Below are 18524 nucleotides of genomic sequence, written 5' to 3' on the forward strand. Positions count from 1 at the left end.
TTAGCAAAGGTTTGAGGGAAGAGTTCAGTTTTGGAAATAGATGTGATAGCGGTGGTGCCATCTGGTTGAAATAAAGGAGGGAAAGAAGAAGCAAAGTTATTGGAGATATTTTTGGCTAGATGCCAGAAGTCAAGAAGGGAGTTAGATCTTGAAAGGTTCTGACACTTTCTGTTAATGAGGGAGTTTATAACTATCATTATAAAGGTATATAACGCATCATCAATAGTTTAATAATCTATTATTTATCGAATATTTGAAACCACTCTCACCCATATGAAGATCTGCCACCACACACTCATAGGAAGATCTGCCACCCCACTCTAACCCATATGAAGATATGCCACTCCATTCCACCTAAATGAAGATCTGCCACCCCATTCACTCAAATGAAGATCTGCCACCCCACTCTCACGCAAATGAAGATCTTCCACTCCACTTTCACTTAAATGAAGACCTGCCACAATACTCATCTAAATGAAGATTTGGCACCCCCCAAGTATAGCTGTGATTGCGGATCTTCGTGTGATCCTTTACATGTCATAATGCGCAGGAAAAGTTTTGTCAAGTTACTTCACGGGAAGAAACAAGACTTCTTTTTTTTATTTTACTTTTTACAACATTTGAAGGGAGCCTATATTGCATGGTGTTGTCAAGCAACATTATTATAGCTTAACACAAGATAAGATACTCAGAGTTGCCAATTTAGCGCTTTGTTGGTGGTATTTTTTTATTTTTTTATTTTTATTTTTTTTTACATTTTAGCGCGGAAAGTTTACTTGCCCATTTTAACGTCCGGTTAAACACAAGAAATTGAAGTGTTCATCATTAACTTTTTTTTTTTTATTTATTTATTTTTGTATTTAGTGGCATATGGAAATCCCATGTAGATGCTGTGTGTTATCTTTGTCTGTGCCACATATCATAGTGCGTCAGACCCAGAAAGGCACCACTTGAAAGACCTCTTCAGCTGGAGCCAACGCTTTAAACAGTTTTTAGTGTGTATCTTCTAATTGCAGCATGTAAGGATAGTATGGTTGGCATTTTTCTCCCACCGACTTTAGTGTAAGGCCGAACAGAACATCCATTCATGTTTCCACTGTTGGATATCATCACGCCACCCTCCCTCACCCATTCACCACCAATACAACAATCATTCTGAATTATTATTATGTCGAGCTCACTTTTTTTTTTTTTTTTTTTTGGAGACACTAATTAGAGATTATGTAATTTCTTTTAAAAAGGTTGTGGAAATATTCTTAGCGTGATAATAGAAAATTTAACGGTTTTACCGGTCACTCATAAAACTTGTCTCGATCAGAGGGTGGAGGCAATCTTGTTGCACATAAAATATTATCAAATCAGTGTGCATATTCTTATTAGTCACTGACAAAGTTGTGAAAGTAATGTATTTAATAAGCCGTATATAGTTATTATTGCCAGCTCAAAATCTTTTCTTGGGACTGCATTTTATACTAATTAATTGTAATGAAATCATTCGAATGTTGGATGAGAATGAAATAATTCATATTATAATGAAAGCTCACGTAGCGTGAGCCTATAATGCTTTAAGCAACAACAAAGAATAAACATCATCTTCCAGCCTGTAGTAACGTAAGCAGGAAATCCTTTACGAAAATTGAAAAAAGAACAGTGTGGTACCTCAGCAGTGATTAGTGAGCGTTGGCATCACTACTACAGTATACACTGACGGCTGGCCTTCGAGTTCATAACTAAAAGGACTGTACGTGATGAAACACACTTTCAGTAAAGGTGCATTATATACGTTATATGCTGTATTATTGTACTATGTACGTTACATTAACGACATAATTACATTCGGGATGCAACAAAGTGGAACATAACTATAGAACTATTGTGAAAATTTCAAACAGCGAGGGAAAAGTATGTATGTAAACTTGTTGTGTGTGGTGGTTACGGTTGTTTGATGTACATCAAACCACCGTAATTCAACCAAAAACACGAATGTCATGGCATGAACAAGTCAGTGGAATCCTGTCACTTAAAGATTATGTCGTGGTTAGTAGATAATTGCTTTTTCACTACAGGATTGGGTCTGATGGATGGAGGGGTGGCAGTCTTGATGATAATAGGGAAGCGATTAGATAATTCCATTTGATTAACAAATTTGCACCAAGTTGTCCCAAACCTCTCGGCATATTACCTTTTGAATCTAAACATTTTGTTCTAATATATACAGTACATGTTATTTTCCGTCCTGGGTTAAATATTCATGTTTATAGACGCCTGGTATAATTACAGTTTCGCCCAATAAACCGCACGTAAGTATGAAGTGTCTCACGGTCTAGATCATACTGCTAGGAGCATTTCTAACCCAATATTACCTTGTCGCAAACGAATAATAAGGTCGGGACGGAATTTCAAAGATTTATCTCAGTTTTTAGGTTAGGTAAGGTTAGGATAGGTTAGATTAGGTTAGGTTACCTTAGCTTTCTGGTGTTTGAATATACTCATGGTGGGGGTTCAAGGGGGCACAGCCCCCTGGTTATAATAGGTTTTTGGTTTGCTACATTTAGGAAATTTCCTTGACTTCTAGGGAAATTTCCCTACATTTTCAAAGTTTATATATCACTCTTATGTGCCCCCCCAAAAAAAACCTCCGGTTCCCCACAGGCCCCCAAGCTTGCTGGAGGGGTTGGGGAGGGGGTGTGGGTAGAGATTGGGGATATTGGGTGAAACTACAAATTTACCAACCACCTTCCTACACTGCTTCAGAGTTCAGACAATAGTAAATTTCGAAATTTGGGAATAATAAAGAAGTAATATTTTTACATAGATGATTTAAACTGGGAACAATTGACATAGTAGCTCATATCCACCCTTGCTATACCCCTTTGTCACTTGTGTCAAACTCGGTGGATAAAAAAATATATATAAACCTTACAGATATACTGAACAGTCATTATTTACCAGAGTTCATTACTTTATTTCATTTGTGTTTTATGAATTTTCCTAGTTTTTGGTTATTGGGTTTTTTTTTTTTGGTTCTATGACAAAACTTGTCGCAAATTGGTATATCCATCATCTAACAATATTTTGCAATATATCATCATCTAACAATATGTTTAAAGAAGTGGTAGTGGACAGGACTATGAAGAAGAGGGAAATTGTGGAGTTCAAGCAAAAACATTTTTTTTACAGATTTTATCTCATAGATGACCAAAACAACCCAAGAAAACTATGAAAAAAAATATATAAAATGCAGTTATTGAGAACAATTTAAGGGGTAAAGTGTCCATTATTGGTGAGAAATTCCTAATAAACATATACATGTTACCTAACCAGGATGGCTCTCTCCCCACTGGAAGCCCCCAAGGACAATAACCTAAAGCAATACAACTTAACTTAGCCTAACTGAAGGCTTTGCTTACCTTGGATCCCCTGCAAGGACACTAACCTAACCTAATCAAACTTGGCTCCCCTTGGACACCCCATTAGGAGACTATCCTAACTGAACTTAACGTAGCTCAGTCTTACAAGATTATTAACTGCATACCTCACTGAGGAAGATGAATATCAAAATTCAATTTGTAATCATCACTTGCCTGTGAGGTATGGTGGGTGCACATGGCCTTGGTAGTACAGTTTAGTGACTGGATCATCCACGACTACCATTTTAAAAATGAGTAGCTAACCTTCATGAATCTATATTTAACCTCTCAAAGCCCTCTTGTACTCTAAAAAAGCTTGGTCATACAAAAACCAGAGAGATGTGCATGGCAAACACTTTCTTGAGGCTATAAATGCTCTTGCATACTTTAGCAATCTAAATTATCAGTATATAAGTTATTGCATCAGTGCTTGATCTCGATATGAATTGTCCTCGATTGATTCTTTTAATACCAATCCCATGCTTCTCCATTCCTCTGTTAGACACAAGATGTTTGGTCAGTCCTCGATAGAACCACCAAAGACTAGTGAAGGGATGATAAATGATAACACATGTTGCAAGGTAACAAAGCATTTAGACGTGGTAGGGATTGTTCATGTTTTGCCTCAGTGGTTTTTAATCAACCCCTGTCAAACTCACCTGAAAACCAGTCATGTAACAATTCTGTGATTTTGATAAGCTCACAATTAGAGATTAGATGTCTGTTCTAGCATGAGACCCAGCAACATTCACCCTCATTTACTTTAATCTTGTGCTGGGCAACTTGCATATCCCTTGTATGTAATTTTCAAATCGTTGATAACATCTGGGTTCCTGCCTGATTTGTGAAGAGTTTCTAATTTAGTTTTCATATACAATATTAAAAAGGGTCCCTTAACTGTAAGCCAGTCAGCTTGGCACAACAGTCAATATCTTGATGATAACTGTCATTTCTGACTCCCAGTTCAATTCTATGGAAGACCATTTAATATTGACATACCATGATGTCACTACCTAGGTATATATATATATATATATATATATATATATATATATATATATATATATATATATATATATATATATATATATATATATATATATATATATATATATATATATATATATAATAGTTGATGTAGTTTTCTACCTTGATTGACAAACTTCATGTCCTTGGTGTCTTGTGGCCTTTGTATGGCTGCAGATATTCCTCCAAAACAGACCATTGAAAGTTGTAATGTCTAGTAATGAGAGCTATTTATGCCCTGTACTAAGTGGGGTATCTCAGTGATCAGTTTTGGAATCTATTCTTTTTCTTATCTATATCAACCAGGTTGTGTACATGGATTATCCTGCTTTTATAAAATATTTGCCAACATTCCAAAACTCTACTTACATGTTAAATATCACATTTCCTCAACTCTGTTTTCTTGCTTGTGGCTCCAACATGGTAACAACGTAGTTTTGTAATAAATCTGAACCTTGAAGTCTCATATTTATTAACAAATATACTGTTCTCCATTCTCAGTGCTCCTATGTGATTAGACATTCCTTGGGCTATACTCATCATGATACATAAACAATACTGCCACTAATTTTGTGTAGTCCTGTTCCCATCCTGGTATTACAGTTGATCTTTTACTAAGCTTCCAACAACACATTCATACTATATATAACTATTAAAGCAGACGGCTTATCAACTAATTTGTTTAAGTCAATTGTAAATAGATCACTCAGATTTCTGAAAGCTCTTTAAGCACTTCATATTTCTCATATAATATTAGACTAATATTTGAGTGTGGATCCTGTTTGCAATCTTTGTGTTATGTTGGTGACCCTAAACTTGTGCAGTCTGTTCAGAGGCGATGGATGAAGATCATTTCTGGACTACAAGATCTTTCTTACTCTGACCGACTAAGATGCTTCATTTGTACTCTGTTCAAGGATGACCATTAAGGGCTGACATAATCAAATACTGGAAAATACTCCATGGCCTCTCAGATATCTTTATCTAAATTCCATCATTTGGCACTAGGGATCACTCCTTAAGGATTTTTTCATTCTTGTACACATCTGGAATATAAAATGAGAATCTTCAGTATAAGATTCATATCACTTTGGAATTCCTTGCCAGTTGACACCATTCAAGCCTCCAGTCCGTCTACCTTCAAGAGGCTGTTGTATAACAACATGGGCAGTATGTTGCATGACTATGAGGAATAGCAGTTTTATACCCTGTTATGTTATAAACACCACTATAGGTGCAATACTTCCAGTTTCATTCTTTCTTACCTCTGCCTAGATATTTATCTGTTTATGATTTTTTTTTTTTTCATGTAGGAGGGACACTGGCCAAAGGCAACAAAAATACAATAAAAAACAAAATGCCCATTGAGATGCCAGTCCCATAAAAGGGTCCAAAGCAGTAGTCAAAAATTGAAGGATAAGTGTCTTGAAACCTCCCTCTTGAAGGAATTAAAGTCATAGGAAGATGGAAATACAGAAGCAGGCAGGGAGTTCCAGAGTTTACCAGAGAAAGGGACGAATGATTGAGAATAATGGTTAACTCTTGCATTAGAGAGGTGGACAGAATAGGGGTGAGAGAAAGAAGAAAGTCTTGTGCAGTGAGGCCATGGGAGGAGGGGAGGCATGCAGTTAGCAAGATCAGAAGAGCAGTTAGTATGAAAATAGCGGTAGAAGACAGCTAGAGATGGAACATTGCAGCGATGAGAGAAAGGCTGAAGACAGTCAGTTAGAGGAGAGGAATTGATGAGACGAAAAGCTTTTGATTCCACTCTGTCTAGAAGAGCGGTATGAGTGGAACCCCCCAGACACGTGAAGCATACTCCATACATGGACGGATAAGGCCCTTGTACAGAGTTAGCAGCTTGGGGGTGAGAAAAACTGGCGGAGATGTCTCAGAACACCTAACTTCATAGAAGCTGTTTTAGCCAGAGATGAGATGTGAAGTTTCCAGTTCAGATTATAAGTAAAGGACAGACTGGGGATGCTCAGTGTAGAAGAGGGGGACAGTTGAGTGTCATTAAAGAAGAGGGGATAGTTGTCTGGAAGGTTCTGTCGAGTTAATAGATGTAGGAATTGAGTTTTTGAGGCATTAAACAATACCAAGTTTGCTTTGCCCCAATCAGAAATTTTAGAAAGATCAGAAGTCAAGCATTTTGTGGCTTCCCTGCATGAAGTGTTTACTTCCTGAAGGGTTGGATGTCTATGAAAAGATGTGGAAAAGTGCAGGGTGGTATCATAAGGGTAGGAGTGAATAGGACAAGAAATTTGGTTTAGAAGATCATTAATGAATAAAAAGAAGAGAGTGGGTGACAGGACAGAACCCTGAGGAACACCACTGTTAATAGATTTAGGAGAAGAACAGTGACCATCTACCACAGCAGCAATAGAACAGTCAGAAAGGAAACTTGAGATGAAATTACAGAGAGAAGGATATAAGCCGTAGGAGGGTAGTTTGGAAATCAAAGCCTTGTGCCATATTCTATCAAAAGCTTTTGGTATGTCCAAGGCAACAGCAAGAGTTTCACCAAAATCTCTAAAAGAGGATGACCAAGACTCAGTAAGGAAAGCCAGAAGATCACCAGTCTAGCGTCCTTGACGGAACCCATACTGGCGATCAGAGAGAAGGTTGTGAAGTGATAGATGTTTAAAAATCTTCCTCTTGAGGATAGATTAAAAAAACTTTAGATAGGCAGGAAATTAAAGCAATAGGATGCTAGTTTGAGGAATTAGAACGGTCACCCTTTTTAGGGACAGGTTGAATGTAGGCAAACTTCCAGCAAGAAAGAAAGGTAGATGTTGACAGACAGAGCTGAAAGAGTTTGACTAGGCAAGGTGCAAGCATGGAGGCACAGCTTTGGAGAACAATAGGAGGGACCCCATCAGGTCTATAAGTCTTCCAAGGGTTTAGGCCAGCGAGGGCATGGAAAACATCATTGTGAAGAACTTTAATAGATAGCATGAAGTAGTCAGAGGGTGAAGGAGAGGGAGGAACAAGCCCAGAATCATCCAAGGTAGACTTTTTAGCAAAGGTTTGAGCGAAGAGTTCAGCTTTAGAAATAGATGTGATAGCAGTGGTGCCATCTGGTTGAAATACAGGAGGGAAAGAAGAAGAAGCAAAGTTATTGGAGATATTTTTGGCTAGAGGCCAGAAGTCATGAGGGGAGTTAGATCTTGAAAGATTTTGACACTTTCTATTAATGAAGGAGTTTTTGGCTAGTTGGAGAACAGACTTGGCATTGTTCCGGCCAGAAATATAAAGTGCATGAGATTCTGGTGATGGAAGGATTAAGTACCTTTTGTGGGCCACCTCTCTATCATGTATAGCACGAGAACAAGCTGTGTTGAACCAAGATTTGGAAGTTTAGGCCGAGAAAAAAGAGTGAAGAATGTACGCCTCTATGCCAGATGCTATCACCTCTGTTATGCCCTCAGCACACAAAGACGGATCTCTGACATGGAAACAGTAGTCATTCCAAGAAAAATGAGTGAAATACCTCCTCAGGTCCCCCCAACTAGCAGAGGCAAAACGCCAGAGGCACCTTCGCTTAGGGGGATCCTGAGGAGGGTTTGGAGCGATAGGACAAGATACAAATATGAGACTGTGATCGGAGGAGCCCAACAGAAAGGAGAGGATGACAGTCAAGAATGTTGGGTGTATCTCCAAGATGGTCGGGAATACGAGTAGGGTGTTGCACCAATTGCTCTAGGTCATGGAGGATAGCAAAGTTGAAGGCTAGTTCACCAGGATGGTCAGTGAAGGGAGAAGAAAGCTAAAGCTGGTGGTGAACATTGAAGTCTCCAAGAATGGAGATCTCTGCAAAAGGGAAGTGGGTCAGAATGTGCTCCACTTTGGAAGTTAAGTAGTCAAAGAATTTCTTGTAGTCAGAGGAGTTAGATGAGAGGTATACAGCACAGATAAATTTAGTTTGAGAGTGATTCTGTAGTCGTAGCCAGATGGTGGAAAACTCAGAAGATTCAAGAGCGTGGGCACAAGAGCAGGTTAAGTCATTGCGCACATAAACGCAACATCCAGCTTTGGATAAAAAATGAGGATAGAGAAAGGAGGAGGGAACAAAAAAGGAGCTACTGTCAGTTGCCCCAGACACCTGAGTTTCAGTGAGGAAAAGAAGATGAGGTTTAGAAGAGGAGAGGTGGTGTTCTACAGATTGAAAATTAGATCTTAGACTGCGAATGTTGCAGAAGGTAATGAAGATAAAGTTGAGGGGGGGGGTGTCAAGACACTTAGGGTTGTCAACAGAATGGCAGTCTGACCTGGGGACATTTGTGGTCCCCTCCCCAGATGGGGATTCCGAGGCTAGTGTAGGAGTTGCCATGATAATTTTGAAATTTTGAATGAAGGGTGTGTGTGTTATTAGGTGCTTGTAGTTTTGTGTGGAGGAAGAGAGATGTCTTTAGAGGGCAGGCTGTGACTTCCCCCTTGTGTTGTGAAACACAAAGGGAAAGATTCAGTGAGGTCACAGCTGGATTTAATGATAAGTTCACAGCACCCCCTGAACAGTGCTTTAGACCTCACTGGGAGTAATTATCGTTTTGGCAGGTGCATTCCTATGGTTTTGGGCTCCCCTTTGATGAAAGATTATGTACTTAGCTGATTTAATTTTGAGCAAGGAAAGTAAAGCAGGTAAGGATGTCAGTTCCCTAAGCAAATTAAGAATATGGCAGGGATGATATCAGGATGGGTGGAGAGAATTACATATAGACTTAGTGATGATGTTCATTGGTGTTGATAGTTATGTTAGGTATGGTCAGGTTAGGTTATTGGCAATGGGGAACATTGGCATTGGGGAACAGAGATACTTTATTGGTGGGGAACATGGGCATCACAACATTGGCACTAGAGAGCAAAGATGTACCTTACTGATAACAGGAAACATTGGTGCTGGGGAACATTGGTTCTTATTGATAATGAACAACATTGGCAACAGAAAACACTGGCACTGGGGAGCATGGGTACAGGGGAACACCAGTATACACCTTGTAACCAATGTATCATCAGCTTATCCTTATTGTGATATTCAAATATATCTTTAGGACAGTGTTACTCACATCAGTGCTTAGAAGTGTCTGTAAAATCAGTAAGGGGAAACATTATAGGAATTCACAGCATCACTAGAATCCTCACATATTGCATAATAATCTTGTTTGTTTCAGGAATGCAGGCAAGTTTCTATTTAACACAAACATTATAGAAAGGTTCTTGTGCTCATTGTTATGTAACTTCAATGGATGTTTTTTTTTAGATGATGATATTGATTAGAATAATAAACCAACATTCTAATCTTGCTCTTCTAATTTTGCTTCAACATCAACACAACTTGAGGTTCTATTTTCCTTTAGATTTATTTATTTTTATTTCTATTTATTTATTCATTTATTATTATTTTTTTTTTTTCAAGTCTGAGTTGAGATACTCATTATATGGTGGAATTATTGCTTTCATATAAAGGTACTGAAGTGGAACTCATACAGTGTAGCATACTGCTGTTTTGAAGTTATGTATCTTATTGCATTTACATTATTTGTGTCCATGCATTTTGCCTTCCATGTTTAGGAAATTGCCAGCTGTATGAAAAAAAGTAGTGTTAGCTTTAGGTTGGGATACATCATGGTGGCATGGATGAATAAGACTATATCATAATTTAAGAAAGTGGAGCTGGTGTATCGTGACTACTCACTGATGCTGTCATAATTTTTCTCTTAAAAACTTTTTTTTTTATTTTTCTTTTTAATGTATCATGTTTTACTCTGATGTGTATTATATGAATTATCCAGCTGTTGGACATGGTGCAGTTTGTGCATGAGTATGTACATGTGATGATATTTAGAGAAACTGTTCCCTTATGCCAACACAGACTCTTAACTGTTTAGTCAGTATTTATAAATGAGTGGTGGTAAAAGTAGAAATAATGCTAATGCTAATAATATCTTGCCAGTGAATACCAGCACTTGGAATCTTCACTCATAAGATGGCTTCACGAAGTGAGGGGATTATGCCAGTGACTGAGAGTGATGTTAACCAAAACCTTCCATTGCATGAAGATTCCAGTCCAGAAGCAGTGCAGATTTCCAACCTTGATGATAATGGTGAAAGGTTAGTTTCCCATCTGTCCATCTGTCTCTGTCTTGTGATGCATCATATTCTCCAGATAACTGAGAATCTATCCTTTGCGTATTATCTGTAACAGGACTGATGCTAAAGTAATTCATGCATGGATCTATTTTCTTTTTGGTTTCATTCATTGCATTCTTTCATGGTAACATGATATTTACAATAAGTGATGCAAGCTTAGAAAATTCCATGCCATTATTCCACACCTATGTTTAGGCATACAATGTTTGATATATGTTTGCTATACTAAAAGTAAAAAGGACGATTTTAATTTCATATGACCTGTAAGATTCACATGAACTTTCTGCTCACATCCTTCATCCAACTTCTTACTTATCAAAATATAATAATTGTTGTATTGTCTTTTCTCTCTCTCTCTCTCTCTCTCTCTCTCTCTCTCTCTCTCTCTCTCTCTCTCTCTCTCTCTCTCTCTCTCTCTCTCTCTCTCTCTCTCTCTCTCTCTCTCTCTCTCTCTCTCTCTCTGTGATTAATTCTTATTGAGTGCTTCAGTGAGGCAAGTGTTGTGATCACTCAGTAATACAGTGTCAGGAAACATGGACACTGGGTGATGAACTTGGGAATAATTAGGTGGGGGTAATTTTTTTATTATTTACTATATATGTAAGGATGTAAAACTACAAACATTATAGCAGATAACTGCAGACAAAGAGCAGGATTCAGTAGTGATGTGGAGAATTGTAGAATGCTAGTGATGAGAACTTTGGGAAGGAATGGATATATCTTAAAGATGGATAAAACAAACTGCTTGAAAATTTAATTATTTAGGAATGGAGTAATAAGTACAAATGAGAAAAAGTTTCTTGTCTTGTATTTTATTTAATGTATGTACTTGAAGAGAGAAACTTGGAAGTGCAATTTAGTATGAATGGAAGTTATCTGTTAAAAAATATGCAGTGCTCATTATTTTACAGCTATCTCTAGCAGGGGCTCTCAGAAGGAAGTCAAGCATCAACAATGATAACTGTGTATAGTTTTGGATTAGACAGTTCACTTCACTGCATAATGTAACAGTTAATTCCATTTCTACTCACTTATACACAGAGATTAACTTCCTTTGCGCACACACACACACACACACACACACACACACACACACACACACACACACACACACACACACACACACATGCATATACACTTTAGACAAAAGCGATCATGTGTAACCAATTTGATGAGCTTTTATTCAAGAGTGACTGATATAAGGAGAGGGATGGATGGGTAGATTGTGTGTAATTAGATCTAAAAAAAGCTTTTGACAAAGTTCCCCACTAAAGGTTATTATGGAAGCTAGAAAATATAGGAAGATTAAATGAGAAAATAAAAAAAATGGGTGGAAAGTTATTTAAAGGGAAGAGAAATGAGAATGATAGTAAAAGATGTAAAATCAAAATGGAGAAAAATAGATAGTGGAGTACCACAAGGATCAGTGCTGGCACCAGTACCTTTCCTGATCTACATAAATGATATGGCTGAAGGAGTAAAGAGTTGCGTGAGTTTGTTTGCAGATGATGCAAAATTACAAAAACATGTAAGAAACAACAAAGACTGAAATTTTACAAGAGGATTTGAATAAAATCTGGAATTGGAGTAAGAAATGGGAGATGGAATTTAATGTGAAAAAAAATGCCATATAATGGAAATGGGAAAAAGTGAAAAGAGACCAAATGGACATGTAAAATGGGAAATGAAAAAAATAATAAAAGTATAAGAAGAGAAAGATCTGGGAGTGATAATACAGGATAGTCAACAGTTGGAGAAGTATGTAGAAAAGATATTCAGAGATACATATAGAATGGTGAGAAATATTGGAACAGCATTCCACTACATGGATAAAGATATGATGAGAAAAATTATTACCACAATGATTCAGCCAAAGGTGGAATATGCTAAATCAGTGTGGTCTCCCCACAAAAATAAACATGTGAAAAAACTGAAAAAAGGATACAAAGGATGGCAACAAAGATGGTTCCAGAATTGGAAGAATTAACATACGAAGACAGGTTAAAGGAAATGAATCTGCCAACATTGGAACGAAGAAGAAAAGGGGAGATTTAATACTGATATATAAATTGTGGAATGGAGTGGAAGAAATCAATAATGAGAAACTACTGCTAAGAGAAGGAGGAAATACCAGATTCACACAAGGACACAGCAAAAAACTAAGAAATTGAAGATGCTTAAGTAATATAAAGAATATAGTTTCTCACAGAGAAATATAGAAGTTTGGAATAAGGTAAGTGAGGAGGTAGTATGGCAATGAGTATGCACATCTTCAAGGAAAAGCTGGACAAGTGTATATATGGAGATGGGACCACATGAGCATAGCTCAGGCCCTGTAAATTACAACTAGGTAAATACACACACACACACACACACACACACACACACACACACACACACACACACACACACACACACACACACACACACACACTACAAACAGATTGTTTGATTAAGTAAGTACTTATGAGTATGAAGTTTGATTGTAATTTCATAAACATTTAACTGCGTCACTGAGGTATTAAATGAGATGCCCATGTTGCCGGTCTCGCGTCACTCCTTTAGAAAGTCAGTTTGAAGAAGCAGTCATCAAATTAACACCTATCTCTGTTGTAACTAAACTCCCAGCAAACATGGGGTGAGGTCTAAAGCACTGTTCAGGGGGTGCTGTGAACTTATTAAACCCAGCTGTGACCTCACTGAATGTTTCCCTTTGTGTCTCACAACACAAGGGGGCAGTCACAGCCTGCCCTCTAAAGACAACTCTCTTCCTCCACACAAAACTACAAGCACCTAATAACAGACACACCCTTCACTCAAAAATTTTAAAATCATCATGGCGACTCCTACACCAGCCTCGGAGTCCCCATCTGGGGAGGGGACCATAAATGTCCCCAGGTCAGACTGCCTTTCTGTCAACGACCCTAAGTGTCTTGACACCCCCCTCAACTTTTTCTTCATTAACTTCTGCAACATTCGCAGTCTAAGATCTAATTTTCAATTTGTAGAACACCACCTCTTCTCTTCTAAACCTCATCTTCTTTTCCTCACTGAAACTCAGGTGTCTGAGGCAACTGACAGTAGCCCCTTTTCTGTTCCCTCCTACTTTCTCTATCCTCATTTTCAATCTAAAGCTGGATGCTACGTTTATGTGCGCAATGACTTAACCTGCTCTCGTGCCCACGCTCTTGAATCTTCCGAGTTTTCCACCATCTGGCTACGACTACAGTGTCACTCTCAAACTAAATTTATCTGTGCTGTATACCTCTCACCCAACTCCTTTGATTATAAGAAATTCTTTGACTACTTAACTTCCAAAGTGGAGCACATTCTGACCCTCTTCCCTTTTGCAGAGATCTCCATTCTTGGAGACTTCAATGTTCACCACCAGCTTTGGCTTTCCTCTCCCTTCACTGACCATCCTGGTGAACTAGCCTACAACTTTGCTATCCTCCATGACCTAGAGCAATTGGTGCAACACCCTACTCGTATTCCTGACCATCTTGGAGATATGCCCAACATTCTTGACCTTTTCCTGACCTTTAATCCTTCTGCTTATGCTGTCACCCTTTCTTCTCCGTTGGGCTCCTCCGATCACAATCTCATATCTTTATCTTGTCCTATCACTCCAATCCCTCCTCAGAATCCCCCTAAGCGAAGGTGCCTCTGGCGTTTTGCCTCTGCTAGTTGGGGGGACCTGAGGAGGTATTTTGCTGATTTTCTTTGGAATGACTACTGCTTCCGTGTCAGAGACCCGTCTTTGTGTGCTGAGCGCATAACAGAGGTGATAGTGTCTGGCATGGAGGCGTATATTCCTCACTCTTTTTCTCGTCCTAAACCTTCTAAATCTTGGTTTAACACAGCTTGTTCTCGTGCTATACATGATAGAGAGGTGGCCCACAAAAGGTACTTAAGCCTTCCATCACCAGAATCTCATGCACTTTATATTTCTGCCCGGAACCATGCCATGTCTGTTCTCCGACTAGCCAAAAACTCCTTCATTAACAGAAAATGTCAAAACCTTTCAAGATCTAACTCCCCTCGTGATTTCTGGCATCTAGCCAAAAATATCTCCAATAACTTTGCTTCTTCTACTTTCCCTCCTCTATTTCAACCAGATGGCACCACTGCTATCACATCTATTTCTAAAGCTGAACTCTTCGCTCAAACCATTGCTAAAAACTCTACCTTGGACGATTCTGGGCTTGTTCCTCCCTCTCCTCCACCCTCTGACTACTTCATGCCACGTATTAAAATTCTTCGCAATGATGTTTTCCATGCCCTCGCTGGCCTAAACCCTCGGAAGGCTTATGGACCTGATGGGGTCCCTCCTATTGTTCTCCGAAACTGTGTCTCCGTGCTTGCACCTTGCCTAGTCAAACTCTTTCAGCTCTGTCTGTCAACATCTACCTTTCCTTCTTGCTGGAAGTTTGCCTACATTCAACCTGTTCCTAAAAAGGGTGACCATTCTAATCCCTCAAACTACCGTCCTATTGCTTTAATTTCCTGCCTATCTAAAGTTTTTTAATCTATCCTCAACAGGAAGATTCTTAAACATGTATCACTTCACAACCTTCTATCTGATCGCCAGTATGGGTTCCGTCAAGGCCACTCTACTGGTGATTGAAACTTTTGCTGTTGCCTTGGACATATCAAAAGCTTTTGATAGAGTCTGGCACAAAGCTTTCATTTCCAAACTACCCTCCTATGGTTTCTATCCTTCTCTCTGTAACTTCATCTCAAGTTTCCTTTCTGACCGTTCTATTGCTGCTGTGGTAGACGGTCACTGTTCTTCTCCTAAATCTATTAACAGTGGTGTTCCTCACCTTTCTGTCCTGTCACCCACTTTCTTCTTATTATTCATTAATGATCTTCTAAACCAAACTTCTTGTCCTATCCACTCCTACGCTGATGATACCACCCTGCACTTTTCCACGTCTTTTCATAGACGTCCAACCCTTCAGGAGGTATACATATCACGCAGGGAACCACAGAACGCTTGACTTCTGATCTTTCTAAAATTTCTGATTGAGGCAGAGGAAACTTGGTATTGTTCAATGCCTCAAAAACTCAATTCCTTCACCTATCAACTCGACACAACCTTCTAGACAACTAACCCCTCTTCTTTAATGACACTCAACTGTCCCCCTCTTCTACACTGAACATCCTCGATCTGTCCTTTACTGAACTGGAAACTTCACATCTCATCTCTAGCTAAAACAGCTTCTATGAAGTTAGGTGTTCTGAGACATCTCTGCCAGTTTTTCTCACCCCCCAAGCTGCTAACTCTGTACAAGGGCCTTATCCGTCCATGTATGGAGTATGCTTCACATGTCTGGGGAGGGTTCCACTCATACTGCTCTTCTAGACAGGGTGGAATCAAAAGCTTTTCGTCTCATCAATTCCTCTCCTCTAACTGACTGTCTTCAACCTCTCTCTCACCGCCGCAATGTTGCATATCTAGCTGTCTTCTACCGCTATTTTCATGCTAACTGCTCTTCTGATCTTGCTAACTGCATGCCTCCCCTCCTTCCGCGGCCTCGCTGCACAAGACTTTCTTCTTTCTCTCACCCCTATTCTGTCCACCTCTCTAACACAAGAGTTAACCAGTATTCTCAATCATTCATCCCTTTCTCTGGTAAACTCTGGAACTCCCTGCCTGCTTCTGTATTTCCACCTTCCTATGACTTGAATTCCTTCAAGAGGGAGGTTTCAAGACACTTATCCATCTATTTTTTACCACTGCCTTGGCCCTTTTACGGGACTGGCATTTCAGTGGGCATTTTTTTTTTATTGATTTTTGTTGCCCTTGGCCAGTGTCCTTCTTACATAAAAAAAACATTTGCAAACAAGCCAGTGTTACCTTTGGGCCTCTTATAAAATTTTGCAAAAGTGGATTCCGAAGACCATGCTATTGAAGACATAATGGTGGACAGGGGCAACATCAGGGCTGCTTTGCTAGATGAGGTGGACCTGGTGAAATGAGATAAGAAAATGGTGAAGTAATTTCCAGCAGATTGTATTATATCCTTAGTCCAACATTGTAAGGTGTCTCAAAAAGCCTCATGTATAGGGAGTTTTGTGGTCAGGAAAAATCTAGTGATTGTCTCCCTAATATCTGAAGTTCTTTCTAGATAACAAGTGATTGTGTGAACACATAGCAGTCTGTCTGGAGATAAGCTTCAAAAAACTAATTCAGAAAAATGTTCCCCTGGCCTAGAAGTTTTCAGAAAGTCCCCTATCCTGAAGGACACTTGGGGGATTCTGCAACAGTTATGTTCCTGATGTTAAGTAAATGTAATGTTTGCACACATTGGCCAGAAAGGAGTATCATTAAAATGTTAATTTCCTTGACAGCTGAATGACTGAGTTATGTTTGGCCCAAGGGCCTTTATGTAGTTTAGCACCACAGTTTCCCTGACACCACAGTGGTGTGGTGTCAAAAGATGGCTTCTCCTAGAAAACTGCCCTCATGAACCTGCTGACTAATAATAATAATAATAATAATAATAAACGGTTTATTATTTAGGCAGTTGATAAACTGAAAATGTACACAGGGGATGGGGAAAAACTTAACATTAATCCTAAAGGTAAGTCTAATCTAGGAGGGACTAATGGGTGTTGCCCTGCAGGCTTGTCATCAGTACAGGCTGTGGCTGAAATAGCTGAGCATATGGTGTATATTACCACCAGCAGGCGGTGAAGGTTGTGTCAGACCCACACAATGACACGAATCGTTTATTGAACCTGATTGAATCCAGTTGGATCTCCTTGAATTCAGTCAAAACCTGAAGACATACATTAATGATCATAGACAATATTCTATACAAATAATTTGTGTAATACAGGTATGATTCTGTACGTTACTTATAGGATAATGACACAGACAGTTGTTACACTTATGTGTTTGGGTCTTGGGGTAATTGTTAAGTAACGCGCACACGCCCTTTCTGACAGGTGCTTTAGGTAGGTCTATTTACTTCTGTCTCTGCAGCAACACACGTCCTCCCTGCACGAGTGTCCTCAGTACAGTGTCCCTATCATCCTCAATTACTGCCTGGGTTCCTACCCTGTCCATCATTATCCATTAGCAACGGCGATAATGCTAGCCTCATCTTAGCCTCATGTCCTAACAAGCATCCTTCATTTCCTTACATCAACACTACCTCAACACCGACCATACAAGGAATTCACTGACTTAGGCCTCATCTTGGTCCTTGCCCTGACCTCCAGGTCCTTTCCTTCCTCATTGACAAACTCGCTTGCACAACAACTTCTTTCACCTGCCTGGCGGTAACAGTGTTCATAGTACTAAAACTCTGCCCCTTCTCTTTTTTAAATTCTTGGAACAGAAAATCTAATAGGAAACTTAGAGGTGGCTGAAATGGGCCAGTTTTTCTGCTGCTATAAATTGACACCCATCTTTTAATAAGTACTCCTTACTGTAATCTTGTACTTGGTCTCCTTGAGTTTAGCAAAAATTTGGCAACCTCTGTTGAAAGGCCTTGGTTTTCAAGGGATTGCCTGATAGAAGCATTGCCATTAATAATAACTTCTGAGCCTGAGGGTGGATACAGGATAGATCTTGAGGTAGAACTGGAGGGTTCCGAAGAAGAAGAAGAGGAGTTTCTGCAAGTAAAAGCAGAGGCTGTTGGGAACCACACCTGGGTCAGCCAAAGTGGCAGAATTGTCAGAAGTGTTGCCCTGTTTTTGTGAAGCATTTTTTAGAACTTTGCCAGTGACACTGAAAAGTGGGAAAGTGTATAGTTTCCTGTTGGCCCAGTTAAAAGTGAAAGCATTAATGTAAGTCACAGATGGATCAGGTTTCCAGGAAATAAAAGTAGCTACTTGAGCATTGATTCTAGAAGCAAATAGGTCAATATCTGACAAATAAAAGGCCTGACGTTGTAACTTGAAAATCTGGGGTTCAAGCATTCA

At 39.1% G+C, this 18524-nt stretch overlaps 1 protein-coding gene across 9 annotated transcripts in view; it reads left to right on the forward strand.

Annotated features, from left to right (window-relative positions):
• The first annotated feature begins 843 nt into the window (after positions 1-843).
• The window catches only part of LOC135108104 (caspase-1-like), a 64692-nt gene continuing 47011 nt past the window's right edge, over positions 844-18524 (forward strand). For 4 of the 9 annotated variants that reach the window (XM_064018769.1, XM_064018775.1, XM_064018776.1 and 1 more), the window contains exons 1-2: positions 860-1019; positions 10390-10547. In XM_064018769.1, the coding sequence (XP_063874839.1) occupies positions 10423-10547 (125 nt within the window). In that variant the 5' untranslated portion in view covers positions 860-1019; positions 10390-10422. Of the gene's footprint in view, positions 1020-1619; positions 1771-1879; positions 1903-2146; positions 2301-10389; positions 10548-18524 lie in introns of those variants that run through there. The other 5 variants (XM_064018770.1, XM_064018771.1, XM_064018778.1 and 2 more) reach the window with 5 other exon arrangements.

The sequence above is a fragment of the Scylla paramamosain genome, chromosome 16, assembly GCF_035594125.1.
Source record: "Scylla paramamosain isolate STU-SP2022 chromosome 16, ASM3559412v1, whole genome shotgun sequence".
NCBI classification, from domain to species: Eukaryota; Metazoa; Arthropoda; class Malacostraca; order Decapoda; family Portunidae; genus Scylla; species Scylla paramamosain.